Source organism: Fukomys damarensis, unplaced genomic scaffold (genome assembly GCF_012274545.1).
Source record: "Fukomys damarensis isolate Sample0158 unplaced genomic scaffold, DMR_v1.0_HiC HiC_scaffold_11, whole genome shotgun sequence".
NCBI classification, from domain to species: Eukaryota; Metazoa; Chordata; class Mammalia; order Rodentia; family Bathyergidae; genus Fukomys; species Fukomys damarensis.
The window spans coordinates 955,395-982,280 of NW_022900923.1; the positions used below are offsets into that span (position 1 = coordinate 955,395).

Consider the following 26,886-nt stretch of genomic DNA (forward strand, 5'->3'; position numbering starts at 1 on the left):
GTTGGACCGAGGAGAGCACTACACTGAGCTACCTCCCCACCCTTTATTCTGTCTCACTGAGTTCCCCAGCGGGTCACATACTTTCTTCCATCCTCCTGTCTCAGCCTCCCTCAGTGCTGGAGTCATAGGTGTGTGGCTGATACACGTTGTTGTTGTGAAATATACGTGATTTAAAATGTACCATTCTAGCCAATTTAAAGTGTGCAGTTCTGTGGCTTTAACCACATTTCCTGGTCTGCTGTAAAGGCATCCCAGAGAGCCTGCTCCTTATGTTGGCATGGTATTCAAAATGTGCAAAGAGAACTGTTCATCTGTTTTCTCACCAAATGGTGTGGAATAAAATGCTTTTTTCGTCTAGGGCAGAGAAGTGATAATTGGACCCAAAACCAGAGTTGGAGGTGCGTTTCAGTAGGCCAGCTATCAGAGGGGCTGTCTTCCCTGGAGATAGACATTCTGCAGGAGGTGCTCCTGACCCAGAGCTGGGGCCTGCTGCGTCCTAGTCTGGGTCCCGTGTCTGGGTCCTGGCCGGTCCACGATTCGGTCCTTCATCCTAAACGTTGCTTTTCCTCCTTAACGGAGGGTTATTTGCACTTTGCCCTTTAGAGCATCACTTTTTAGTGATCAATCATTGTACTTGGCTCTCAAATGGAGGCTGCTCTCAAAAGTGACAATTTGCAAATCGTATTAGACGTCTTCTACTCAGTACTTTTATTTATTCAGTGTTATACTCAAAGATTCTTTTTGGGCTTGCCAAACTCTAAAAGCATTCACCGTTCTTTTCAGGTAATAGTTTAAAAATATTTGTATATGTACCTGCTGTTGAAATGGTAAGTTGAAGAAAATAAACAAACTTCACTCAGTGCTTGGCAGTGCCACACAGAAGCCTGGAGGGGGCTGAAGTGGCTGTGTCACCACGGGGCCCAGTGGCAGGGGGCACGAGAACATCCTCCTTGTGTGCTGTCCAGGATGGTGGGCACCAGCCACAGGTGGCCGCTGCGACGGAAATGTGGGTGTGGGGTGGGGGGGCTGAACTTGGGAAACTGTATATAATTTTAATTATGTTTAAATAGCCACCTGGGTCTGGTGACTGCTGGGTTTGAAATACTTTCATACCGGATGTTGTCATGTAGCTTGACCCGGGGTACAGCTGATGTTTTTGGTGGTGGTGGTGGTGGTGAGCGGTATGCCCAGCCCCACACCAATGATATTTTCCAGGAAACAGTGTTTATTTTATAAAAGAGCAGCTGGGCATGATGGCACATGCCTGAAGTCCTGGCAGTTTGGGAGGCTGAGACAGGAGGATCACAAGTTTGAGCCCAGGTTGGGCAGTTTAGTAAGTAAGAGGAAGGCAGGGATGGAGCTCAGTGAGAAAGTCCTGGGTTCAATCCCCAGTGCCACCACTGCTGCCACCACACAACAAACTATTGAAACAATCATGGCTTAATTTTTTATCTTTTCACATTCTATCTTGCAATGTTGCAGAGGGACTGGGATTATTTCTACTTATTTTGTGATGTTGCAAAATAAATCTGATTTTGGGAGTCTAGGACACATAAGTGGGATACTGCCGTCTCCTTTGTCAGTGGACACCTACGCTTTTACCTGTTTCTGTAGGTAATTATGTGCTCACAGGCCAACAACTTCTGCTTACTCATTGTTTTCAAAAGTTTAGTTCTATTTGCACATATTTTCCAATCTGAAATTGTGTTTTGAAACTAAAAATCTTTCAAGTACAGGTATGGGACCCTGGATTTATATGATGATACCATGTTCGGAAAAAATTCCTTTCTGTTGAGTAATGTAGCCGGCTCGCTGAGATCAGGTTTTGTTCCAGAGCAAAGCTGAGATTCAGTTCTGAAAGATGGGTTCCTCTCTATAGACTTGTCACCCTCAAAGGCCAGTTAACAAATCATCCATTAAAATTGCTTATCAATATCACGTGTCATTGCCTTGTGACTTCAGGCGTCTTAGTGAAAAGCTGAAAGACATTTGAAATTGTACTTTTGCCTATTCAGAGAAACCAGATTTAGACTTATAAAGAAATGTGCACAGGCTTACACTTTAAAAATGAAAGAATTTATTTATCAGGAGGGATGGGTGGCCACGGACTGATGTGCTCCTCTGTGGAGAGCTGTTCCTCTAGCACCTCGTCCTCTATACGTGGTAGAAACAAAGCTATCTGAGGGAAGGAAGCTGTCTGGGGCTTTCTGGGAATACTGCAGCCGCTCATCCCTTTGGGTCACCCGCTGTGGTGTGTGGCACTCCTTAAATCTTTCTAGAGCTAGTTGGAGCCCCGTGCCGTCTGGCTCCTCAGCTGCGGGGGTGGCCGCGGGGAGACGCTGGGATGGCCTGTGGCTCATGGGCTGCAGACTTCTGTGCCCTGAGAGTCCTGAGAGAGAGGCTGGGGGTGAGGTCTGCATTCCACCCCTTAAGTGTGGCGGGGTGCCAGGTACTGAGCAGAACAATTTCTTTAATGGGCTGGAACCGATAGGAGAACACAGCTATAAGACTGGTGTGAAAGAACCCCTTAAGTGGCGGGGTGCCAGGTACTGAGCAGAACAATTTCTTTAATGGGCTGGAACCGATAGGAGAACACAGCTATAAGACTGGTGTGAAAGGTACACTTACATTGCAGTGGCAGACGGGACCTTGAAGTCCTCATCTTCCCGGGGTAAGCCGGTACGAGGAAATCTCTCGGGGACCAAGGGGTGTTGAGGAGACTGAGATGAGATGGTTAAAGCACCAACATCCTGTCTCCCCAGAGTGTCTGCTAGAAGCACGCAGGAAAAGCAGTTTCACAGACTTATGTGCCTGGTCATTTTTAGCCTTTTTTTTCTAAAAAATATACTTTAAAACAAATTGATAATGGATGATAATGGAACCAAATTTTCAATCCAGATGCTCCTTTGGTTGGTAAGTACTGAACTTTTGAAACACATACTCAGCTGTTCTTTTAGATTTGTAACTTAGTACTATTTATTCAAGTTTCAAATATTTTAACCACAAACCCCTTAAGACACAGCATAGAAAGCGGTAGAAAACCATGATGGGTGAAGTGTGACAGTGGCAGCTTCAGCCCCTCAGGTAGTGAGGACACGGCTGAGGTTACGGGCCCCACTGCACAGGGGCGTCGGGTTGGGGCTGCTCCTGGGAGCCTTTGCTGGCCTGTGCCTGTGCTTTGTGCCCAGGGCTCTGAGGGAGGAGCTTCCCATTTCAGCAGATTAAGCTGTGCGTTCCCGGTCAGCTGCCCCCAAACGGATTTGGACAGGCTCCCCTGCCAGCCCGCTGTGCTCAAGGCTGCAGATACCTGGGCCAGAAGGGGTTCAGGTCCGAGACAGGATGCACAGTGGCTGTGGTACTCCTTTGGCTGACAGTTGACTCCAGTACTGCTCTTCAGAGCATAACCATAATTATTTAGAGCCGAGAAAGGAAAAATGGAGACGTCTTTCCTGTGGAGAGCCAAGCTGATGGAAGGTTGGTGGCTCTCTCAGGTGTCGGGGAGGTGGAGGAAGAGCAAAGGGGGCTGTAGACTGGCTTCTCTGTGCCAGAGTCCTGCCCCAGAGCTTGCAGCTCTTCGCTTCTGCAGCTGAGGAGAGGGGTGTAGTCATGGGTGATGGTGGTGTTCGCAGGGCGGGTGTCCGAGATGTTTGCTCTCTCTGCACTGGAGTCCATGCTGTTGAGGAAGAGACCCAGGACTGGAGGAGGCTGTGGGGCTGTGGGCACTTGGCATGTCTGGCGGAATCTGGCCTGGGGACCCACAGGCTCTTGGGACGGCCCCGCGGGAGTCTTGTGTGCAGCCTCTTGGCTGTCTGGACAGCACAGGGAAGAGGTCCCCACAGGTGGGTGTGCTGAGAGCACACCAAGGAGTGAGTCCCAGTGAAGTCCCAGGGAGCCCGGCCCTTCCTTCCTCCTCACTAGCCTGGTTGCTGGGTGACTGTTTGGGACAGCCCTGTGCATGGGTCTTGTATGATGCCTGCTGGCCAGGGCCCTGCCCGGGTTGCTGCGTGCCGGGGAGGATGCCAGTGCAGGGAGCTCGGGACAGCTGCTTCAGATTTGAGGGTTGCGAGGCAACACTTAGCTGTCTCATCCTGGGAGATCTACAGGTGGAACCTCTGGAGTGCAGAATCCTGGGGACCTGCCGGGGGTTGTGGGGCTAGGGGCGAGCAGAGCATGGATGGCAGAACCCAGGCTGGGCAGGGTTCTGTCACCTGCAGAGGTATTGCAGGTAGTCATGGCAGATCAGGTGGAATGGAAAGCTTGCTTTCTTGCCCTCGGACAACAGGTATTGGAGAGGCCTCATGGGAGTCCCAGGAAGGTGGGGAGGGCTGGCTTGGAGTGCTGCCCTGGGAGGGTCTGCAGGAAGCTGCCCCAAGGGGCCCAGCAGGGCAGGAGCCGCTGCCACCCTGCCTGCCCTCACTGAGTGATACTACAAGGCCCAGGCATGAGCAGAAATGGCTGCCCCAGGGTTGGGAACAGAGGAGGCTGGCACAGTGGCTCTCCTGTGCCACTGGAGAGAAACCTTCTGTTCCCAAGCTCTGAGGGGCCACATGGCAGTTCCAGTCGAGGCCTGAAGAAAAGCCCTTCTTGTATCATGTTCCTCAAAACAGAGCAGTGTTGGGCCTGGGATGTAGCTCAGTGGTGCTGTGCCTGTCTGGCAAGAACAAGGTCCTGAGTTTGATGCCTGGTACCAAAAAAAAAAAAAAAAAAGCGTAAAACCCAGCATGGTGGATCAGGTTTTCTTAACACTTTCTTTTCTCTCTTTTCTGGTACTGGGCATCAAAAAAAAAAAAAAAAAAAGAGTAAAACCCAGCATGGTGGATCAGATTTTCTTAACACTTTCTTTTCTCTTTTTTCTGGTACTGGGCATCAAACTCAGCACCTTGCATTTACAAGGAAGGCAGCAAAACCACTGAGCTAGATCTCCAGCCCCTGGGTCAGGTTTCCTGAGGAAGCCTTGTAGCCTCAGGACTGCTTTGGGACCATAAGGCCACACTGCCCTGGGCGCCCAGGATTCTCCTTGACCTTTCCCTCTAAATCAGTGGTGTCGTCATTTTCCTGATAGAGATATAAAGCCGGCAGGGGTCTAAGAAGATCAAGTTGGAGCTGGCCTCGTCTTGGACAGGCCTGGGCTGGGGGCAGCCAGTGATGAGCACTTGTTTCGTGCAGAGACTGGATTCCATTGCCAGCACCACCGAGGCTGAGCAAGTGGACTGGTCCTTCCTGGCTCTGAGAGTTTCGGGGCAGTTTTGAAATGCGTGCTGGTTTCCTGGGAGAGACTGCTGCAGGGAGCAAGCTGGTGTCAGGGTGGCTGGGTCTCAGCTGGTTCCGCTTGCTTCCGAGGCCCTGGTGTTAATCTCTTGCAGTTTGGCCACCTGCGCAGACCTGGCTCCCTGGGGTCCTGCTGTTCTGCCCTCAGTGCAGCCCCTCCCACTCCTCAGTGGAGTGTGAGCGTGAGTGTGACTGAGCGGTGTACTGCGATCCGCTCCGCAGCACAGCACAGTTGAGCACCCCATTTAAGCAGCCTTGCTTCTGGCTGCACTGCAGGAGACGCCACACACTGTGCGGGCACAGTCCTAGCCCTAGTCCTTCTCGGTGGGGTCTGTGTGGCCGACTGCCTGGAGGCCTACTGTTCCTCGAAGGGCCTGGCTGTGCTGCACCAGGACGTCCTCTCGCTGTGTAGTGATTATCGGCACGCCTCAGTTTTTCCTGGTTCAGGGGACTGACCCAGGGCCTTTGCCCTGAGCTCCACCCCCAGCCATTTTTTGTTTGAGGCAGGGTCTTGCTAAGTCTTTAAGTCGCTCAGGCTGGGCTTTAACCTGCAACCCTCCTGCCTCAGCCCCCTGAGTTCTGGGATTCTCAGGCTCCATGAGAGGGTGGGCTGCACCCTTCCCACTCAATGTTCCTACGCCTTCCCATTTTTGCTGAAACTGGGGTGGTGGGGAGGATGGACTGCAGCTGCGGGTGGGAGAGAAAGGAAGGCGCTGCAAGCAGAGGTCCTGAGCGGCGGCCTGGGTGGCCTTCGCGACTGAATGACCAGCCGGAATGACCGCTGGGAGGTGGCAGTTAACTAACTTCGTGTTCTTAGTTCTTTTAATTTACTGGGCGAATGCTTATCATAGCTGCTGAGAGCAGAGTAGCTTCAAGGTGAGTCACTTTGGAAGAGGTGTTTGGGACTCGAGACCCCATCTGAATTCAGCTTCAGGCATGACCAGAGAGAAAGATTTCCCCATTTATCCCCATGGAGTGAAACAGCTTGTCCTTTTCATTTGTGCTGTGGTCGGCTTTGGGAAGACTCGTGTGGCTCCGGGATGTGGTGGTCACGGTTCCTGAGACCCTCCCCGGTCCCCGTCCCTGAGGATGTTGGATCCCAGACTCAGAATGGGCTCAGGGAACAGCTGCATTGGGCTGGCTGAATCTGGATTGGAGTGGTTCTGGGCAGGACAGATAAGACAGGACAAACAACTGTGTGAGGGGGTGACAGAGAGGCAAGAGCAAGTCTCCTTCCCCAGGAGAGGATCTGGGACAGCAAGGGTCCTCTGAGAGAGGAGGGTCCAGGGTTATCACTTACTTTGGAAGGGCAGGGCGGGGCTGCAGTGCTAAACACAGGGCTGGGGCAGGGAAACTCCCCTGGGGCCGACCTGTGCCACCAGGGGAGGTCTGCTCCGACCCAAGACGTGACTGGCTGTGGCTGACCTGCACTGTGCCAGGGACACTGCCTCCCAGGCTGTGCGTGTGAGTCCCGCCTCCACTTCCTGTACCTGTGTGCCAAGATTCCAGAATTTAAAGAAACCCAGATACTCTGGTGTCATTTTGGATTTGGGATCTGCATTTCCGATAATTGAATTGGATTCCTCGAAATTCAGAGGGTTGGGGTCTCCGTTTGCTGTGGTAAACTGTGGGCCCTGTGCTTGCTGGGCACAGATTGTTGGTCACGCAGTTGCTGCTGGTGTGGGGACCTGGCTCTGAGCTCACAACTCTGGTGACTGCCTTGCGGTGAGACCTGCACCCAGGCCTGGCTCCAGGCCCCTTGGGGACCTGTTTTTGCCCCAGGGTGTCTCGGTCTCCTTGCTGGCTGTGCCTGGCGCCCTTCCTGGGGTCGCAGTTGTCCCCTTCCCTCCTGGCTTCCCGGCCTGTCCCACCTCGTTACGCACCACTCCTCATAGGTTGCCGGCCTTTCCCTGCCATGCTCCCCCATGGATGGTGCCTGTTAGTCACATGCACAGCCCAGAGAGACAGACACCAATGTGGTGGTCAGTGCAAGGTGGGGATGCAGGCGACACAAACGTCAAGCTTCTTCAGTGCCACTGACCTGAGGAGACGCCAGGCCTGTGAGTCACACGAAGAGGCCACCATATCTTGTCTTCTTCCTTCTGGTGTCAGTCACCTTAGAGGTGGTGTGTACTGTGGACGCTGCTAAACCAGTAGCTGGGGTTTCCAGCCCTGATTGACTTTTTAGTAAAATACTGCTCTGCTCAGAATTGATGCTCTGTGTTGTGTGTCCAAATCCCAGCTTGTTAAAAGCGACCGAAGGAGTAGTATGTGGTGTGAACCCCTGGGCTTTGAACAGCACACACTTGGCTGGCAGAGGCAGTGGCCTGTGTCAGAAGTGTGTCCCACAGAGCCCTGCACAGGGGAGCAGTGGGCACCTTTGTCATCGCCAGCCTAGGAGAGTGCAGGTGGCCGCAGCTCGGTGGTAGCCCATGGAGACTGACGCGGGACTTTGTGAGCAGTGACTTCCTGTGATTGACTGGAAGCTGGGGTGTCCCCTGGCATCTGCTGTAGGGAGCCAGGTTGCTGGGGCCAGGTCTGCGGGGAGCAGGAGGCTGGTGTGGTAGCCATCTTGTTTTTAAAAAACTTTAAGTCATCACTGTCACTGTGGGTTGGAGAGGCTGAAAGATGCTGGTGTTGGTGTTGCTATTCTTTCTCTCGTCCCCTCCTTTAGGTGCTGGGGACAGAGCCCAGGCCTGACACGCAGTGTCAGGAAGCCCCTGAGCTAAGCCCCCACCCCTGCTGCTATTTCTGCGTGAAGCCCCTTTCTGTCCGTGGTGTTGGTGTCCAGGGAGTGAGTCTGCTTGGCAGGGCTGAGGAAGCGGGAGTGTCCTCCCTGCAGGGGTTGGAGCTGCGCCTGCCCATCCAGGCCTGTGGGGTGGGGCGCTGCCGGCAATACCCCAGCCCCTAGCCCCCGCCTCCCCTTCTGTGAGCTGGATGATGTTACTCTTTTACAGATTGTTTCTTTTTCTTTAAAGGACAATTTTTTTGTCTTAGATAAACCTAGGAGATTTGAATTTCATAAACTGAAATGCTGCAGGTATTCTTAGGCTCTTGGGTCCCTTTTTATTTCTGTAGAACTTTAAATGATTTTAAAAATCAAACTGAAGCCACTGACTCAAAGTAAATTTCTTGTAAGTGCCCTAGCCAGCTTTGTACATTCTTTTGGAAAGGTTGGTCAGATTTTGACCTGAAATAACTCCACTTTGAAAAATGTAACATTTCTGTATCAGTGATATAACATTGGTGACAGTGGTGTTCTATAAAAATGGGACTTTGAAAATAAATCTGTAACCCATTCCTTTTAAATGGCAAGTGTCTGTGTCCTTGGGTTTCTGGAAGGACAGGTCTGGGTTTGGCTGACGTTGCGTGGATTCCTGGGCAGGGTGTGGGGCTGTCTCTGATGTTCCCACTGGAAGAGGTAGAAACGAGTAGTATTCACAGGAATGTTTTGAAGTTGTAAGTTATAGTACAAACATTTCAATGTGGAAACTTTAAAATTGAAGAGTGACCATCAGTTGGAGACTGAATAAAGAAGATGTGGTTTTTCTGTAAAATGGAGTACTACTCAGCCATAAGGAATGAGAAACTAGAATCATTCATTCATAGGAAAATGGATGCATATTGAGTCCACACTCTTAAATGAAATAAATAAGACACACGTGTAAATATCAACTAGTTTCTCTGGTGTGAAAAAACTAAAAGTGTAAATAAGATCCAAATAGTATAATTGACAATGTGAAATAGGAAGAAAAGGGCTAAAGGTGTAGGGGAAGTGGGAAGGGTAGGGGAAAGGAAAGAAGGGAAAAGAAAAAATATGAGAAAATGAAATAAAGGAAACAAAGTTTTTGTGCATAGGGAAGGGTAGAGAGGGTGAAGGGAGGGCAAGGGTATTGGGAAAAAAAGAGAACCAAGACCTGTCATGTAAAGGTACAAGATCCCAGTGATGAATGTAGCTGCACTGTATACCTATAAAGTACCAAGAAACTCAATGAAAAAAAAAATTGAAGCGTGACATCTGTACCAGCTCTCCTAGTGCTGTGGATTTGGTTTTTTAAAGAAATTTTTTAATGGTATCAGGAATCGAACTCGGGCCCTTGTGTTTGCAAGGCAGGTGGCAGAACCACTGAGCCAGACCCCTGGCCCTTGGATTTGGCTTTAAAAGGCCATGATCTACAACTTACATTGCTGTGTCCCACCCCAGTGTGCTCTCACCTTCTGATTATGCTCACAGGAGCTGGGAGCAGGGTCCTGGTCCTGCTGGAACCTGTGTTCTGCCTTCACCCTTCCACGCTGCTGGACGCTTAGCTTTCCATTTTGTCTCTTATGCACCTAACTCTTGTGAAAATCTTCGTGCATTTAGAGTTTTTCTTATTCATCATTTCTTTGGAATAAAGTCCCTCAAATAAGGTCAGGAAGTATACACAAATTTGTGGCTTTTTTCAATTCATCAAAGTTCTTGGTGGTGCTGGGGATCCAATCTGTGCTTCCAGCCTATGCTAGGCCAGTGCTTTCCTCAGAGCCACCCCAGCTCCGTTTCAGGGCTCTCCTCGCGTGCTTCGTTTCATTTCCCCACTGGGACTTCTGACAGCTTACAGCACTGCCAGAGTATTTCGAGTGAACCACTTTAACTGCACCTGTACTAAGTCTCTTAATTGAAAACAAGTTAATAGCTGGAAGTGGTACCTCATTTTAGTTTACATTTATTTCCCCCATATTTTACCATCTGCCATGAGTTATGTGGTAGTTTTTCTTTTTAAATCTCCTCTGTTCTCAAATATGCTTTATAATTGGGCCAGGGATTTAGCTCAGAGGTTCTGGCGCCTGCCTCACAAGCACAAGGACCCCAGTTCGATCCCCAGTACCAAAAAAAAAAAAAAATAGCTTTAGAGTTTATCAAGTCATCTCATTTTCTTGTGGTTCATACTGTAAGAAATGACGTCCAGATTTGAATTTGGAGAGAAGTCATCATTGCAGTGGCTGCGTGGTCCCTGGGAAGGCTGACTGACACCCACTTCCCCACACCAGGAGAAAAGCCCCTTGGTGGCAGCTGCAGCGTTTTCCAGCGCCCCAGCCCCTCACGGTCCTAGGGTGTCTGTGGCCCTGTGGCTGTGGCCTGATTACTGCCTCATACCTCCAGAGCTTCCCGTCCACTTCCATAGCTGCATTAGGAGAGTCCGATTTGTATGCAGCTCCCAGGATTTAACCCTGGGACCCCATTCGGCTGGCTTCGGTAGGGGAAGCAAGCTGTGGATGTCACCTCTGCCTCCTTGAGAATATGGCGTTTTAAAAAATGAGACGTATTGAGGCATTTGTGAAGGAAGGTTGCTGCAGACTAAAGTCGTTCCCTTGTGCACCCATGGGCTAGGCCTCTGTCCACCTCAGGCCGCAGCCGTCTTCTCGTCTTAGTGGCCATTTTACCTGCAGTCTCAGCCACATCATTAGAACTCAGTTTTCCCCTACATTTTCAGTAGTAACTTTTATCTCTAGAGGTTTCCGTCTCTCTCACACATTGTGCATATAGTTTGAAAACGTGGGATGTGGTTCATACACCATACAATTCACCTGTGCGGAGCGGAAGGCCTTGGATTGGGGTCTGTTTAAGGGGTGCACAGCTATCTACATTCGTTCTGGGACACTTTCCTCACCTTCCAGGAGCCTGTACCCTTAGTAATCACCCTGTTCTTCCCCGCCCCTCAGCTCTTGATAATGTCAATTGCTGCCTTATCTGCGGCTTTGTATACTCTGGTGTCTTGTGCGCATGGACTCCTGGCTGCTGACCAGTTCAGTGGTGAGGCTGGAGGGGCCCTGCTGTCACCACCCCGCTCCTCCTTTCCGTCCTGGTCTGGTCACTCCCGCCCAGCAGTCCTGTAGATTCAGATCCGAGACAGAACCAACCGCTCTGGTGCTGGTGTCTCCTTCCCTGTGCGCTATGGCCAGCCTGCCCGTATGGGAAGTTATGCTGTTTCCCCAACCCCCGCAGCCACCCCAGGCCCCTGGGCTGTCAGCAGGATGTGAGGGCTCTGCTTAGCTGTCCACTGTCGCCTGTTGGACCGGGTGGCTCACACCTCCTTCCTGAAGCCCTGTGGCCCAACTATTGCCTGTCCTGTCCTCTGGGCGCTTTCTGCCACCCTTGGATGATGTCCTGGTGTCTGGGGCCCCTGGCCATCTCAGATCTTTCCTTTCTAGCTCAGCTTCTTTTCTGTCCCCAGCTGCTCTCACTCAGTGTTGTGGCTTTTTTTTTTTTTTTTTTTTTTTTTTTTTTGGCAGTTTGTGGGGATTGAACCTAGGGCTTTCACAGAATTACACCCTGAGCCTTTTAAACATTCTTTAATTTGACATAGGCTCTTGCCAAGGGGCCAAATTGCCCAGGCTGGGCTTGAACTTGGAATCCTCCCGCCTCAGCCTCCCTGAGTGCCAGATGACAGGCATTTACCATCAAGCCCGCTGGTCTTGGAGCCCATATATAATGTTCAGTAGGTGTTTCGAGTTTGACCTGTGGGCCCTTTCCCACCCTTTTTCTCCTTACTCCTCCGTAAACCCAACCATTCTACCCAGCTGCTTAGGTGACAAATCCACCGAGCATGCACACAAGAAGCAGGCCTGCTCCCGTGTCTGAGGCCCTGAGGGCCGCGTGACACCCATGCAGCCGCCCTGGAGGCGGAGATGCTGATCTGCGCCTCAGAGTGGTCAGTTTTACAGGACTCCAGTTATACTTCAACCCCAAACAAAGACGTCATGGAGTGCTCTGAGCGGTGACGTGACTCGCGTCATTGTGTGAAAATTACCCTGGTTGCTGTGTAGAGATGGAGGAAGACAGGTGGGGAACCCCAAGGAGGGGCAAAGTGGATGGAGCAGGGACAGGGGTCGGAGTTGACAGCAGAGCCAAGAAGATGCACCTGCAGGCTGGGGCGTGGCCTGGGAACCAGCGGGATGCTTGGCAGACGAGACCCTGCCTGTCCCGGCCAGCGCTGTGCCTTCCTCGTCCATCCACAGCGCTGGTGACCTTCGCCTGGCGCTCATCTCCCACTCCTGCTCCTGGCCCGGGCGCCTGTGGACTCAGCTCCCCATCCAGCAGGGCCATCCGGGCTAGGGCAGCTGGGCTGGGAGAGGATGGGGGCACCCAGAGGGCTGTTCATTCCCAGCCCGGGGGCCACACAGTGTGCGGTGCCTGTGCTCTGCGGTCTTCACACCCTGCCTGTGTTCGACCATCACGAGCGGCTCTTTCCTTCCTGGGGATGGAGGCGTTGACTGAACAGGGCTCAGCAGAAGCGAGAGGACTCTGTGGCTGGGGTGCTGTGTGTTCCAGCACTTTGCAGGTGGGAGGAATCGCTGTGAACCTGCAGCAGGGGCCGGGGTACACGGTGTGGCCCACGTGGGGAGCACCCTTGTCTGGGTGCTGTTGAGGATGTGGCTAGGCACACGTTGCTGAGAGGCCAGGCCTGGAGGGAATCCGGCTCAGCTTGGGGTCTCAGCTTTGTCGCTGTGTGACCTGGGGAGTGACTAACCTCTCTGTGCTTGGTGTCTCACCTGTAAAATGCAGCGCCATCTGTGGGATTTACGCGCCCATCCCAGTGCTTGTGCTTGTTGCATACCCGAGAGAACACCCAGCAGGGACAGAGCCCTCAGTCCCTAGTGTGTACACCCCTAGGGGCTGGGGTCATAGGACTGAGTCCAGTGAGTATAGCCTGTACGGCGGGCGGAGAAGCGCAGGGTGTGAGCCAGTGTGGGTGCCTGGTGCTAGGAGCTCAGAGGACTTGAGAGGGTGACTGCAGCGTGAAGACGTGCAAGAAGAGGAAAGGAGCCACCTGCGTGTGTCACCAGCACAAGGAGCCGGTGTGGGAACTGGCGCGGCTGCCCTGCAGTGTTTACGGAACTGGGGCGGCAGGCTGTGGGGCGTGGCAGTCAAGTGGGCTGGCTGTTGTCACCTGCTGAGCACTTACTAATGGTGGCTGGGGGAGCTGAGGCCACTCACCCTGTGACGGCTGGATCAGAGCAGATCCTTGCCCTGGACTTGCCGCCCAGTGGCTCACTATGGCCTCCCTCGCCTTGGGACTTGGGCCCTGGCTGAGATCACCCGAGAAGCCACCGCCCTCCCTTCTTGGTAACTGAGCTGTGCAGTAACCCAGCAGCCCTCCTGGGCTGGTCTTAGCACCTGGGGCGGTGCTGGTGGGGAGTCTCCCCTAGGTGCCCACGGGGGGCACGTTGGGTGGGGGAGCAGGACTGCTCCCAGTAGAGCAGTGGGGCTTTTTCTTTGTTTATAAAGAGAAAATAATGCCTGCTGTGTTCCTCGGAGAGCGGGGTGGGTTCCATACAGCAGGGAGGACAGCTCCAAAGGTGGGTTCCGCCCCGCGGTCACACAGCGGCCTGTAGGCCGGCTCATGCGTTTAGGACACACATGGCGTTTCCAGGGTTTCTGTGATTTACTAGACACCTTCAGGGCTCAGAATAAGGAGGCCATGTGGGGGCGGTGAGGACGGCTGGAGTGTAAGTTTCTCCAGCTTTCTCTTTTCTGCTGTAACAGTTTTAAGTGCCACCCTGTGTAACTGTGTGTCTGTACGTGTTACAGTTTATCAGAATGGGAAAAGCGGGAGATCAGCAGCTCCAGGGCCTCCACTCACAGGCTGAACTTCAGTCCCCCTCCACGTTTTATTTATTGGCTTGGCCCTATTGGCTCTTGGCCCTTCTGGGCTGCCTCGCACAGCTAGTGGTGTTTCCATGACCCGGCTGCCCCAGGGAAGCAGGTTTAGTGAGGGTCTCCGCTCTCTTCACCCACCTCGGCCCGTGGCCTTGCCTGCCGTCCGGACAGTTTCTGTCATTGGCCCCAGCCCACTGCCACTGTCCTCGGGCACAGCCAAGCCAGAGGGAGTTAGTGCTGGCAGACTGTGCCACGGGGCAGGGTCCTCACAGCTGTGGGGCCGCAGTGATACTCAGATTTCCCCGGGGTGTAGGTGAGGTCCTGTCATTTTAAAGACTGTCCTGATTCCTAGGCTAAGTATGTCCCATAAAAACCTAGCCTTGAGTATCTTTGATGAGAATTATTTGCAGAGGATAAATTCTCACAGTGGGATGTCTGTTCCAGAGCGTTATTATTGTTTATATATTGTTTATCCTGACACATACTGATTTGAATGGAGTGGATAGTCATGAAATTGAATGAAATGGGTTACCAATTTGTGTCAGCACCAAAGACTTGCTTGCTGTTTCACTTAGTTTCTTCAGGATAGGGAATTACCAAATATTTTGTAATTAGATAGGTATAAAACTGCATTATTGTTAGTTATTAGTGATGCTGGGGATTGGAACCTAGGGCCTTATATATACTAGGCAAATGTGCTACAGCTATCTGCATGGCCTGGAAAATGAATTCTTTAGTAGCAGTGTTTTTAAGAGATGGCATCTATTTTTAGGAGGAGATTTTTAATGAGTTTTAATTATCTGCTATCCTGAATATAAAATATCAGGTAAATTGCAGCATAATAGGTAATCATTTTTACTTGTTGATGAAATCTTACACTTTAGGTATTTAATTTGATTAAAACATGTTAGGTTTAAACATTTTTTTTGGTAGATAATGAATGCAGATGACATAAAGATTAGATTTACCCCAAGCCAGTGATTCGAAGGTTTTAGAGCTTTCAATGATGCAAGTAGCCCACTGAGGCACCCAAGCCTTGGGTTCCCACCACTGCAATCTCCTCTTTCCCATCCCCTCTTTCAGAAGTGGCACTGTACATACCTTCCAGAAAGAGGTGTTTGTGTGTGTGTGTGTGAAAGAGAGAGAGAAGGAGGGAGTCCAGTTGATTCTGAAAGGCGGATTACACAGTTTGTATGTGGGTCTGGCCCACCCCAAAATGACAGGAGTTTGGTAAATGGTCTGAACAGTGCAGGAGAGGGCTGGGCGGCACTCTGATGTGAGGCGGTGTGACTGGTGGCTGGTTCCTGGAGCTCTGCGGGCCCGGGGAGGCAGGGACCCTGGGGCACAGGGCCGGGCCAGGGTGGCCCCCTGCTGGGTGACTGGCGTGTGCTGGCCACACCGTGACCACGGTGTCTCTGTCCACAGATGTTCCTGACAGTGCACCTCAGCAACGATGAGCAGCACTTCACGGAGGTGCCCGTCACCCCCGAGACCACGTGCCGCGACCTGGTGGACCTGTGCAAGGAGCCCGGCGAGAGCCAGTGCCACCTGGCCGAGGTGTGGCGTGGCTCGGGTACGAGACTCCTGCGCTGCGACACTGCGGTGTCAAGAGGAAAGATCTGAGCGGGAGGCGAGGGCCAGGAGGCAGCATCTGAAGTGACTGTGGCGTTCAGGCTCCAAGGGACGAGAAGCCAGAGCCTCTGGATGGCCGCGCCTCTCCTTCGGTCTCTGTGGGTTTTGGAGACCCTCACACAGGCAGCAGCGAGGCTGTCACAGCAGGGTTGCAGGCCCTGACATCACCCCAGTCTCACGACTGGGGCTAAGATGGCACAAGTGCTTTCTTGGCCCGCGGGAGCCTAGACGTGGGTGTGATTCTGGCTGTTTCTGCTTTGTTCCCACACAGCTGGGCCACCCTGCCGTGTCCTTTTCCTCCTCCGGGGCCAGCTGTGCTGGGGGGGGCACATCGGGCTCATTCCCTGTGACTTCAGGCCCCACTTGTTCCCGGCAGGCCCTTCCTCATTGGTGGCTTCCCGAGGTGGGGTGTCTCGGAGCCCCCGCTCTCCCTGTGTCACCCTCCCTTTCGCTGATGGAGGGGCCAGGGAGGCCATTTGCCTAAAGAATGCCCTGTGAACCCTGAAACACAAAGCACCGGGTAATTTTCCCTTCCTGCCTCAAACACTTCTTCTCACACGAAGTCCAGACGCTTGTCCTCAACAGCAGAGCCCTCGGGTCCCTCACCCTTGCCCCCACTTCTGGGCCGTGCCCCACTGTTCTCACCGTGGAGTGGTGTCCTCACTCTCACGTTCGTGTCCCCTCTGTCCCCATGGCTGTCCCTCCAGAGCTGGTCATTGCTGTTCCTCTGTTCGCATGGATTTCAGCTAAATTAGCTATTTTATCTGATAGCTTGGAGACCTTTTCAGATTCCTCTGTGTAAATTTGTGTGATCATTTTTAATCACCACATAATTTTCCATCGTGGTGGAAACTGCAGTTGAGGTAACCTTTTATTCATAAACATGCAAGCTAATTCTGCTCTCGCTTCCTTAAACGCTGTTGCAAACTCCTCCAAGGGCCTTTCTGTTGTGTGCGAGCTTCCCCCGGGTGGTGTGAGCAGGACTCCTTGGCGAATGTTCACACGTTTAGGAATGTGCCGTGTGTTGCCAAATATATTGATCAGCTCATCCTCCTTCCATTTGTTCCTAAAAGTACAGAGGACCCTCAGGTTACAACTGGCCTGAGGTTAAGACTGGAATTTTTATTTTATCTTATGACCAACAATTTAAGTTACGACCCGAATGCTGGCCACTTGTGCTTCCAGATGGTCTCACACACAGACTTTCCCTTACAGAGCTCTGGAAGGAACCTGACAACCTCCTCTCCTGTGTGGGGTTCATTGAGAAATCCTGGGTCAGTTTCTCTCTAAGGATGCTGAGATCTGCCTGTGTGCAGGAGAGAGACTTTGAAGGCTGTGGAGAGGAGCCTGAGCCTTCACTGACCAACTTGAGTTACAAGCAGCCCTGGAATGAATTGAGTTTGTGACTCAAGGCACTGTATCTTCCATCAGCAGTTGTTAGAATAATATTTTGAGTTTTGCCAAACTGATAGCTAAAAATGGTCTTTGATTTAAACCTGCATTGTTTTGATTACATGTGAAGTCGCCCATCTTTTCATTTGCTTATTGGCCATTTAAAGTTTACTCTTTTTTTAATTTTTAAAATTATTATTATTATTATTTTTTCTTTTTATTGAGTTTATCGGTACATTCTAGGTATACAGTGCAGTTACATTCATCACTGGGATCTTGTACCTCTACACGACAGGTCATGGTTCTCATTTTTTCCCCTTGTCCCTGCCCTCCCTTCACCCTCTCCTCCCCTCCCCATTTACAAACACTTTATTTCCATTTTTTCATTTTCTCATATTTTTTTCTTTTCCCTTATTCCCTTTCCCCTTATTATTAATTATTATTATTATTTTATTATTTTTTTTTTTGAGACAGTGTCTTGCTGTGTAGTTCTGGCTGGGCTTGAACTCAGTGATCCTCCTGCCTCAGCCTTCTGAGTGCAGGGATTACATGCACACACCACCACAACCCGTCTGTTTTTATTTTCCCCCCCTTTTTTCTTGGTTGTATGGATGAATGGGTTTCTATTAGGCAGATCTGAACTGCATATAAAATACTTTGATTACTTTTACCAGCCCATCATGATCCACTTTTTCGGTTTGTTTTCTTTATATCCTTCCCCTTTATTTCCTTTAGCTCTTGCCTTCCCTCTTCATTTTAGGCATCTGGAAAACTCTATTTTGGACCTCAGGGCTTCTGTGTGCTGGTTACAGATGTCCTTTCCTACAACAAAGCTGCCACTGTCTTCTGTTGTTTCTTTCGCAAGTGTTCAAGCTCCTCCTCTTTCCCTCCCCCACCCTTCTTCCCTTTCTCTTCTGTTACTGTCCACTCACAAATTTGCTTAGAGAACACTCCTTGGACCCCTGCGTCGTACTGCATCTTGAGGGGTGCGGAGACACAGGGTTGTGAGCTGATCCAGCCGACAGGTCCGTCCTGCGAGGTAGCGGCGGGCACGAGTGGGTGTGCAGGACTGCAGTGAGCGTGTTGTGACCAGCCTTGGGGATGCCAGGGCCAGGACTGGGGTGGCCAGAGCTCCAAGGGCCTCTGAAGCTGTCTCAGCGAGGCCAGGCCCGCGTGGGATGGCCTGTCGCCAGGCCGCTGCCCCGTGCCCCTGTGAGGGACCGGTCCCCGGGCAGCCAGTGGGGCTGGGAGTTGCTGCATGTCCTTCATTTCCTCTTAGCTGTGGGAACCTGGAGGTTAACTTCATTTCATTTTCTCTCTCTCTCTGTCTGTGTTTCTCGAAGACGGGCTGTGGCAGTTAGGGAAGCTGTCAGCTTGACTGGCTTTGGGAGCCACCCAGGTACTAGAGGAGAACACTTCCAACTGTGTCCACCGGGGCCACAGAGGCCAACCTGGAGGTCTGTATGTGGCCTCTGACCCTTCCTCTCTGGCACTGAGTTTTGCTTCTCTGTGATATTCTTGCCTTGGTGCCAGCCAGCCATGCACTGAACCCTCTGACACCGTGAGCTGAATTAAACCCATCCCCCTTTCAGTCGTGGGGTTCAGGTATCGCGTCCCAGTGGTGGGAAAGCTGACTGATACTTTGGTCTTGGCAGGTTGCCAAGGCTGGTTTTGAATTTCCTTCTGTCTCAGCCTCCCGGGTAGCTGGAGTTATAGGTGTGTGCCATACACGTCCTTACTTCGTTTGTTTTGAGGACTGTGTTTGTGCCTCTGTGATGCTGGGCACGGAGGGTTCTTTCAGCAATCCTCTGGCGTGGGTCTCTCGGTCATGGATGCTTTCCTCATGAGTGCCTGAGGGTTCTGCAGCTCACAGAGGGGCTGTCTGTCTGTGCAGCTCCCTAGGTGAGGGCCCGAGGCCAGAGCCCTGCGGTTCCCAGCAGGCAGGTGAGATCCAGAGGGCAGAACTGGCTCTGCCCATATCGCGTATTTAAGGAGCTGGCGTCTTTGACCAGTGGTGAGCGTGTAGTGTTCTTGGACTACTTTAGCAGGCATATTCAAAAACGATATTGCCGCCATTTGGAGTTTGCCTTCTCAGATGTTGTGTTTGGTTTTCACCTCCAGCTTGCTTTCCTGAGATTGGAAGATTATTGGAGGACTCAAGATAACACAGCACCCCCTGCCTCCAAAGTCCTGGCGGCCGGCTGTCTCCTAGAGAGATTCTCTACCGGCAGTCGGGAGCCTTTTGTTTAGAAGTAGAGGAGTGTGACCTTTTAACATTGTTTACCAAGTTGTAAGTTAGAAATAGGCTGTACTAAAAACTAAAAATCATAGTAGGAAACTTAGAAAGCTCCTGGTTATATTTTCTTTAGATAATTGTGGAGCCGTAGCATGTTAGCCTTGGGAGGGACTGGCTGGCATGGTGGATTTTCACAGAAACCGCACAACTCAAACGACGAGGAAGGTGCGTGCTGGACTAGATGCCCAGCCCTTTCCTCCACCTAGAACTCCATCCGGCTCCACGCTGGCTCTGTGTAGAAATTGGGGTCACTTCCTTTCCTGAGTTCTTTCACTGCAAGAAAAGAAAAATGTTAAGATATGAAGAATTTCTGCTGTCCAGGACGTGTAATTTGGTCAGGACTAGGTGGTAAATGTGTTCATCTTTCTTTTTCCTGCAGATAATATGATTTCTCATTTCTCGCAGAACGCCCAGTTGCTGACAATGAGCGAATGTTCGATGTTCTTCAGCGACTGGGAAGCCAGCGGAATGAAGTTCGTTTCTTCCTCCGTCATGAACGCCCGCCCGGCAGAGACGTAGGTGGGTGGTCGTCCGTGGCTCGGGACCGGTGTCCGAGCCTTTTCCTTTGTGGCTGGTGACTGTCGGGGAGGAGAGCAGGCAGCAAGAGGGACAGGAGTCTAAGAGGTGAAGGAGCTGGTGGGGACAGACGTGGCCGTCTCACTGTGTGCACTCTGGTGTGAGTCGGGGTTCTCTGCACACCAGGGTGTGGTGAAGTCATCTGAAATGGCCATGGTGGACCCGGGGCGCAGGCGTGCTGTCCGTGGAGGAGGGCGCGTCCTGGGAAGGTGGACTGTGGGACGCCTTGAGGTCAGCTGGGATGAGAAACCCCGAGACCGTGGGGGTCAGTGTCCTGCAGAGCCCCGAGGACACCCCGAGACTGAGGTGTCGGTCTCTGTAGTGCTTGTAGCCTGGGCAGCCGTGGAGGCGGAGACACAGGGTGACCCAACGCTGGGTGCTGTGTGACAACTCTGTGGAAGTCCCCAGACGGGGAGGAGACGGTGTTGGCAAGGTGGTGGCTCTGCTGGGTGGACGGAGGGGTCACTGAAGGGGACGGGGCAAGAGGAGACGATGGGTGCAGCGAGAGGAAACTCATCAGAAAACAGAATGTTCCATTTTCCGTTGTCAGCTGTGTGTGTCATGGGCCGGGCTAGAGGACCCGGCAGGCCCAAGGGCAGCGTTGTCCCCAAGGGGAGGACTTGGTGGTGGTGGCCGCGTCTTAGTGACAGAGTGTGGATGGCAGCGGGGAGGTAGAAGGTGACTCAGGGCCGTGGGGCTGGATGTGGCCCAAGGCCTCGTGGACTCTGCCCGGGGCGAGGCAGGATTCCTGGGGGTTTCTGGAACCCCTGGAGTTTTAAAACAGAAAGCCGAGGGCAGTTGTCTTGGGAGGCGGGACGAGGTGGCGGCTGTGACCGAGGGGCATCGTCCTCTGCTTCCCTCCTGTTCTGGTAGTGGTCCACGCTGACGATAGGAAGGAGGACTCCCTGGGCCCCCTGACTCACCGCCCCAGCTAGCCTGGGACCGAGGCCCAAGGGCAGCCGTCGGTGCCTGTGTCTGCAGTCGTGTTTTGATATTCGTGTCCCCCAGCCTTCTTTACACTTTGGGGTTGGCGTTGGCACCTGAGTTTTCTCTTCACTCACGTGGTGGTGCAGCCCGTTCTCGTTAATGAGCTGCATTTCACCTGCCCATCACCCTGTTCGAGTGTCTCCTGCAGAGTGCGGTAAATTATGAACGAGTCTCCTGGCCGCACCGTGAGTCCGTGTCTGAAATGTGAGAACAGTAATGTGGCAACGCGGGGGCCTTTGTCACGCTGCCGCAGGAGCCAGCGCCACACTGTGTTAGACAGGCAGGGACGGAGTGGGGTGGGGCCGCTGCTCCCTGAACCTGGGAGGCAGGCAGAGGTCAGGAGATGGGGCCATGGCTTCTGTCCTGTCTCACTGGGACTGTGACCCACACGTGCATGAAATTATTTCTGGGGTCTTCCTTTTGGTTACAGTTACATAACTGGTTGTATTAAGGAGAAACTAGGTAAGTGTTTGCTCTTTGAGGCAGCAAAGAAACAAGTGGGTTTTTTTTGGTTTTTTTGCAGAACTATCATGACTGATTACCCTATTTTGTTGGAGAATTCAGGAAGATTTAATTTTTTTTTTTTTGAGAGGATCTTTCAGTATGTTGGGCTAGTTGGGCTTGAACTCAGAATCCCTCCTGCCTCAGCTTCCTGAGTCACTAGGATTATAGGTGCATACCACTATGCCCAGTTTGAGCAGAATTTTATTTTATTTGTACTGGGTGTTGAACCAGTGGTATTCTACTCTGAGCTACATCCCAGCCATTTTTATTTTGAGGCAGAATCTTCCCAAATTGCCCAGGCTGGCTTTGAACTTGTGATTCCCCTGGCTGGGCCTCATCAGTAGCTGACCACCATGTCTGTGTAGTACTTTTAAAATGTGGGCTGGGAGACTGGTGGGTCACTCAAGTAGTCCCAGCACTCAGGAGGCTGAGGCAGGGGGATCACAGGAGTTTGAAGTACCCTGGGCTACATAGTGAGTTCAAGGCCAAGCATGAACAGCAGAATGAGATCCTGTCTCAAAAGAACAAAAAAAATCGAACTAACAAATAAATGCAGGCTGGAGCTGCAGCTCTATGGTGGAGCCCTTACCTAGCATGTGTGAAGTCCTAGTTTCAATCCCCAGTATTCCAAAAAATAAAAATGTAAATAAGGGCTGGGGATTTAGCTCAGTCATTCTACCACCTGCCTCACAAGCCAAATTTGATCCTGGTACAAAAGAAAAAAAAGAAAGAAAGAAAGAAAGAGAAAGAAAAATACAGTTACACTGTGCTGTTGTGGATAATAATTGTATCATCTGGCTTGCTTATTTTTCAATGTATCGACATAGGGGTTTGTAGTGTGCTTCCTGGCAGATACGACAGGCATTTGACTCACAGCATCTGTAGTCTAAAGTTTCTTAAGAGGTAGTTTAATAACTTTTCTAATTTCTGGGTTTACAAGAATGAAATGTATTTTAGATGTTCCCTTTGCTGATACTATAGAATATATCAGTTTAAATTCATCCTTTACCCTTTTTGATACATTAAATGGGACTGAGAGAATCATATTTTGGGTTGCAAAATTATTTTTTGCCAAAAATCAGAATGCTCAGTGCTTTTCAGGTAGTGTTTTCCCAGAGAAACCAAAAAGCTGCACTTAAACGAGGAAGGTTCTTCAGAGCTTACGGACCACAGAATGCCTCAATAAACCAAAACACCACTCACTTGTTCTGTTAATTGCTTATTTTGTGTACAAGTTACAGACAATCTTAAATTGGATGGATTGACTTAATTTCAGTTATTTCGTTTTGTGAGGCTGTCTCTGGTTTTCCTTCTGAGTAGCTCAGAACTAGGGGAACACAGCACGGTGTGAGATCCCCATAGCCAGAGAGCACGATTTGTGGGTTTCTATTGTTGTTAGGTGGCCCGGGGCTTTCCCAGTGGCCAGGCTCTGTGTGGGGGGTCCTGGTGCCAGCTTCTCCCTCATCTGCACCCTAACCTGTCGCTGTTAGGAGAAGGCAGATGCCAATTCGCCCCGAGCCCAGCGCAGTCACAGCAGAATCGGCGTGTGAGTGGTACAGGCTCTCGGCTCTTGGATTAAAGTCTGCCTTTAAATTTTGTGCTTAGTGAGTGGCCCGAGGTCTCAGGATCCAAGTCTGAGGAGAAATGGTGTGAAAGTCCCCGGAGAACACCAGCGAAAGGAGAATGGAGTGAGTCTCAGTTTCATCTATACTTGTGCTTGGTAACCTTGTGTCTCAGTCACTCTTACTTTGTATCACCGGGTTGAGGATGCCTGCCCAAAGGTTATTTTAAAAACTATCACTTTTAACCCATATCCACAGGGGTAGTAAGTGTAAGAATTTAGATGCTGAATGTATCACAAACCCAGTTGAAGAAGTCAAAGTTTTTGTTTAGTTTTGGTTTTAGTGATTTTTATTTGTTGCATAACCACTTACAGAAAAAAGGGCTAATTGAGTTTGGAGACAGGGTCTAGCTGTGCTGCCCAGGCTAGCCTTGGGCTCTATGGTGGCAGTGGCTGGGCTGGCCTGGTCCTGTGCCGCAGGCTGAGTGTGGCGCTGTGTCCTGGCTGCAGGTGGACAGTCCCCGCATGGACCTAACGCTGGCGGAGCTTCAGGAGATGGCCTCTCGCCAGCAGCAGCAGATTGAGGCCCAGCAGCAGATGCTGGCCACCAAGGTACGCCTGCTCCCCGAGCCCCGCTGCTCAGTTGCCAGCACTCGTGTAAAGCTGTCTTCCGTCACCCCGTCCTGACCCACATGGGAGTGGCCTCACCAGCCTTCAGCTCCACACCCTTGGCACTTGCTTGCCCATGCTCCAGCACTGTGCTGGGTGCTTGAATCCTCCCACTTGTTCACGGTCTTCCTGACTCCTGTTTTTGGAGGGTGGTAGTTCAGGGTCTTGCTGGGCTGCCCCAGCTGCCCTCAGACTCCTGGCTCAGTGATCCTCCTGCTTCCCCCGCACCCTGAGTAGCTGGGAGTGTCGCAGTGCCCAGCCTGATCAACTATGATCCTGGTGATGGTGCTGGGGAAGAGAGGGTGAAACAGGAAAGGCCAAGAGCCCTTCGCTCTGCCGCTGGGACCCCTCTGGGCCACAGCTGGAGTAACTCTAACGTCTAGTGACCTGACACTGCCCCTCTGCCACTTGGGACCAGCATAGATTACTGCCTTTTGGGGAACACTTTTACCCACAGACTAACCCTGTGCGTGGCCTTGGGCAAGGAAAATCCTCTCTGTTGCAGTCAGTGCCAGCTCTCGGCTTCTCTTGGACACTGGGCAGAGTCTGATCTCAGTCTGCTGTCTTAGCCCACGCTCCTCCACTGGTGGCAGCTGCTGGGCTTGGCTCTGATCAGCAGGAGGGGCGTGGCTGTGCACCAGCGACCCATGGGGACCTGGCCTGGGCTGTGTGTGCCAGCATGGGTTTTAGTGACCATTGTCTCCTGCCACTGGGGTGGACACTTGGTGGCTTCCCACGACCCAGGGGTCCTTGTGACCATCTGGCACTCACATGCAGTGGCTGTCTATGCAGGATTCCCAGAGTGCCTGCGCCCGTCCCTTGTGTGATGCCAGGCAACATCCTTGGCACAGCAGCGCCTTGTGTGTGCTGGTCCCCTCGCTGTCTTAATGATGGCGCCTTTGGACACAGTGGGTGGAGTGGCACTGGGACTAGCGGCAGGGCTGAGTTCCCACGGGAAGGGGTGGCCGGATGAGTTTCTGGCCTCAGGGTCCTTGTGCTGGAATTGCTTCCGTGTAGCTTGAGTTGTGGGCACTGAGAAGCTCCCTGCTGGTTATGGACTTGTGACTCTGCTCCTCAGTTACGGTTAACAGTTTAGCGCCAAAGCTTCCAGTGCACTCTGCAGTGTCTGACAGTGTGGTTGAGTGCAGGCCGTGCAGAGCTGTGTTTCCACCTCACTGAACCCTTGCTGCAGGGGCTGTGGCTCCTCCCAGTCACCCTGCTGTGTGGACACAGGCGTGTGTTCTGAAGGCTGTGGAGTGAGCCAGCTCTCGTGGGTCACGTGTGGCTGAGCTTGGGTGTAAATCTGGATTTGAATCCTCACCACTGCTTCCTGCACTGGCCCCCACTGCACAGGAGCCCTGCACGAATTTGTAGTGCAATTAGGAAAACCAGTCCAGGATCCCTGCTACCTGCGAACTGCCAGGTGTCCTGGGTCCTCTCTCCAGGAGCATCTGTGTGCGGCCAGCACCCAGCACGACCGAGTGGAAGGTGTCCCGGGGGACCCACATAGGGATGTGGCCAGGCCACTGCGAGGGCCTGGGACACCTGTCCAAAGAGACCTGCCAGGGACTGCTTTTCCCATTTTTATCTTTAGGAACAGCGCTTAAAATTTTTGAAACAACAAGATCAACGTCAGCAACAGGCAGCTGAGCAGGAGAAGCTCAAGAGGCTGAGAGAACTGGCCGAGAGCCAGGAGGCCAAGCTGAAGAAAGTGCGGGCGCTCAAGGGCCACGTGGAGCAGAAGCGGCTGAGCAACGGGAAGCTCGGTGCGCTGTGCCTTCAGGCTGCGTGGACGTGGGCTGCGTGGTTGAGGGCTGTGTGAAAGTGGGCTGCGTGGACGTGGGCCGTGTGGTCGAGGCTGTGTGAAAGTGGGCTGCGTGGACTTGAGCTGAGTAGTCGAGGGCTGTGTGGAGGGGACTGTGTGGATGTGAATTGCGTGGACGTGGGCTGTATGGACGTGGGCTGTGTGAATGAGGGCGTGGATGTGGGACTGTCCAGAGTTTATGTGAGTTTGTGCTCAGAAGATGAGTCTCCGTAGGTGAGTTTAAAAGGAATTTTTAGAAAAAGCATAGCAATTGAAGTTTTGATGTTTCAAGTTCCTCTCTGTTGAATTTAGCACTGAATGTATAGCAGGCTTTTCAAATTAACCCTGGAAAGGGTCCTTTTTTTCTTGAATTAATTCTTGACTAAGAATTTGATGAAGATAAAGATTTTACTCATATAGGTAGTTCCATCTATCACAATACCATTTAGATTAGGATTTTAGCAATTCAGTAGTTCTGTCCACCATTGTACAATTGAGAATAAAAAGTTCATTGTTTCCAAAATGTGGCATTTAATGTTTCATAACATTCATTGTATAAATCCTGCAGCTTCCTCAGATGTCTGCACTGACATTTGGAGATGTCTGTGTCCCTTTCAGTTGCTTCTGAAAGGCTGAGGTTGGTTCCAGGTTTCTACACTTTTCAAGAGAGCCTGGTTGCCGGGAAGGAGGCCATTCCTACTTTTCTTTTCTGTTCTCTCGTTCCAGTGGAGGAAATTGAACAGATGAATAGTTTGTTCCAGCAGAAGCAGAGGGAGCTAGTCCTGGCCGTGTCAAAAGTAGAAGAACTCATGAGGCAGCTGGAGATGCTGAAGAACGGCAGGATCGATGGCCACCATGACAGCCAGTCTGCAGTGGCTGAGCTGGACCGGCTGTACAAGGAGCTGCAGGTAGGCAGAGCTGCCTGGGAGCCTGGGGATAGCAGGCAGTGCCGGGACACAGCTGCCTTTGTGGAGGGCGTGGGGGCGGGTGGCAGTGTTTCCCGAGAACCGGAATAAACTCGGCGGCACCTCAGGCAGGAAGTGCAGGCACCGCAGCCGGCACAGACACCCCTTGATTGTAACCCAGGAGCACATTGTGTCAGCCTCACAATTTTAGAAATTGCGCAGTAGTCAGCTGTGTGATTGCTGCCAGGGAGAAGGGCCTCTTCCATTCCTTCCTTAGTCCTGCTGCTTCTGCAGCTGAGGAACAAGCTGAACCAGGAGCAGAACGCCAAGCTGCAGCAGCAGAGGGAATGTCTGAACAAACGCAACTCCGAGGTGGCCGTCATGGACCGGCGTGTCAGCGAGCTGCGCGACCGGCTGTGGAAGAAAAAGGCGGCGCTTCAGCAGAAGGAGAACCTACCGGTGAGGCTGGGCCGGTGGGCGGGGGGACCGCCCTGCGCCCCTGTCCTGTCCTTCTGATGCCGTCGCCAGGCCTCATGGTGGGGCTCGCTGGAAACCCCACCCAGTGCAGTGGAGCGCCGGCACTCACACCCCCGGACCCCGGCCCTCTCCCCAGGTTCTGACCGATGGGAACCTGGCCCCCCCACCCGGGTTCGC

General features: G+C 52.0%; 1 protein-coding gene across 1 annotated transcript in view; it reads left to right on the forward strand.

The window, feature by feature from the left end:
• The first annotated feature begins 2,832 nt into the window (after window positions 1–2,832).
• The window catches only part of Tp53bp2 (tumor protein p53 binding protein 2), a 39,181-nt gene continuing 15,127 nt past the window's right edge, over window positions 2,833–26,886 (forward strand). The window contains exons 1-9 of the mRNA XM_033762262.1: window positions 2,833–2,913; window positions 15,332–15,479; window positions 19,632–19,745; window positions 22,899–22,981; window positions 23,365–23,466; window positions 25,118–25,289; window positions 26,054–26,235; window positions 26,527–26,691; window positions 26,846–26,880. Of these exons, the coding sequence (XP_033618153.1) occupies window positions 2,866–2,913; window positions 15,332–15,479; window positions 19,632–19,745; window positions 22,899–22,981; window positions 23,365–23,466; window positions 25,118–25,289; window positions 26,054–26,235; window positions 26,527–26,691; window positions 26,846–26,880 (1,049 nt within the window). The 5' untranslated portion in view covers window positions 2,833–2,865. The remainder of the gene's footprint in view (window positions 2,914–15,331; window positions 15,480–19,631; window positions 19,746–22,898; window positions 22,982–23,364; window positions 23,467–25,117; window positions 25,290–26,053; window positions 26,236–26,526; window positions 26,692–26,845; window positions 26,881–26,886) is intronic.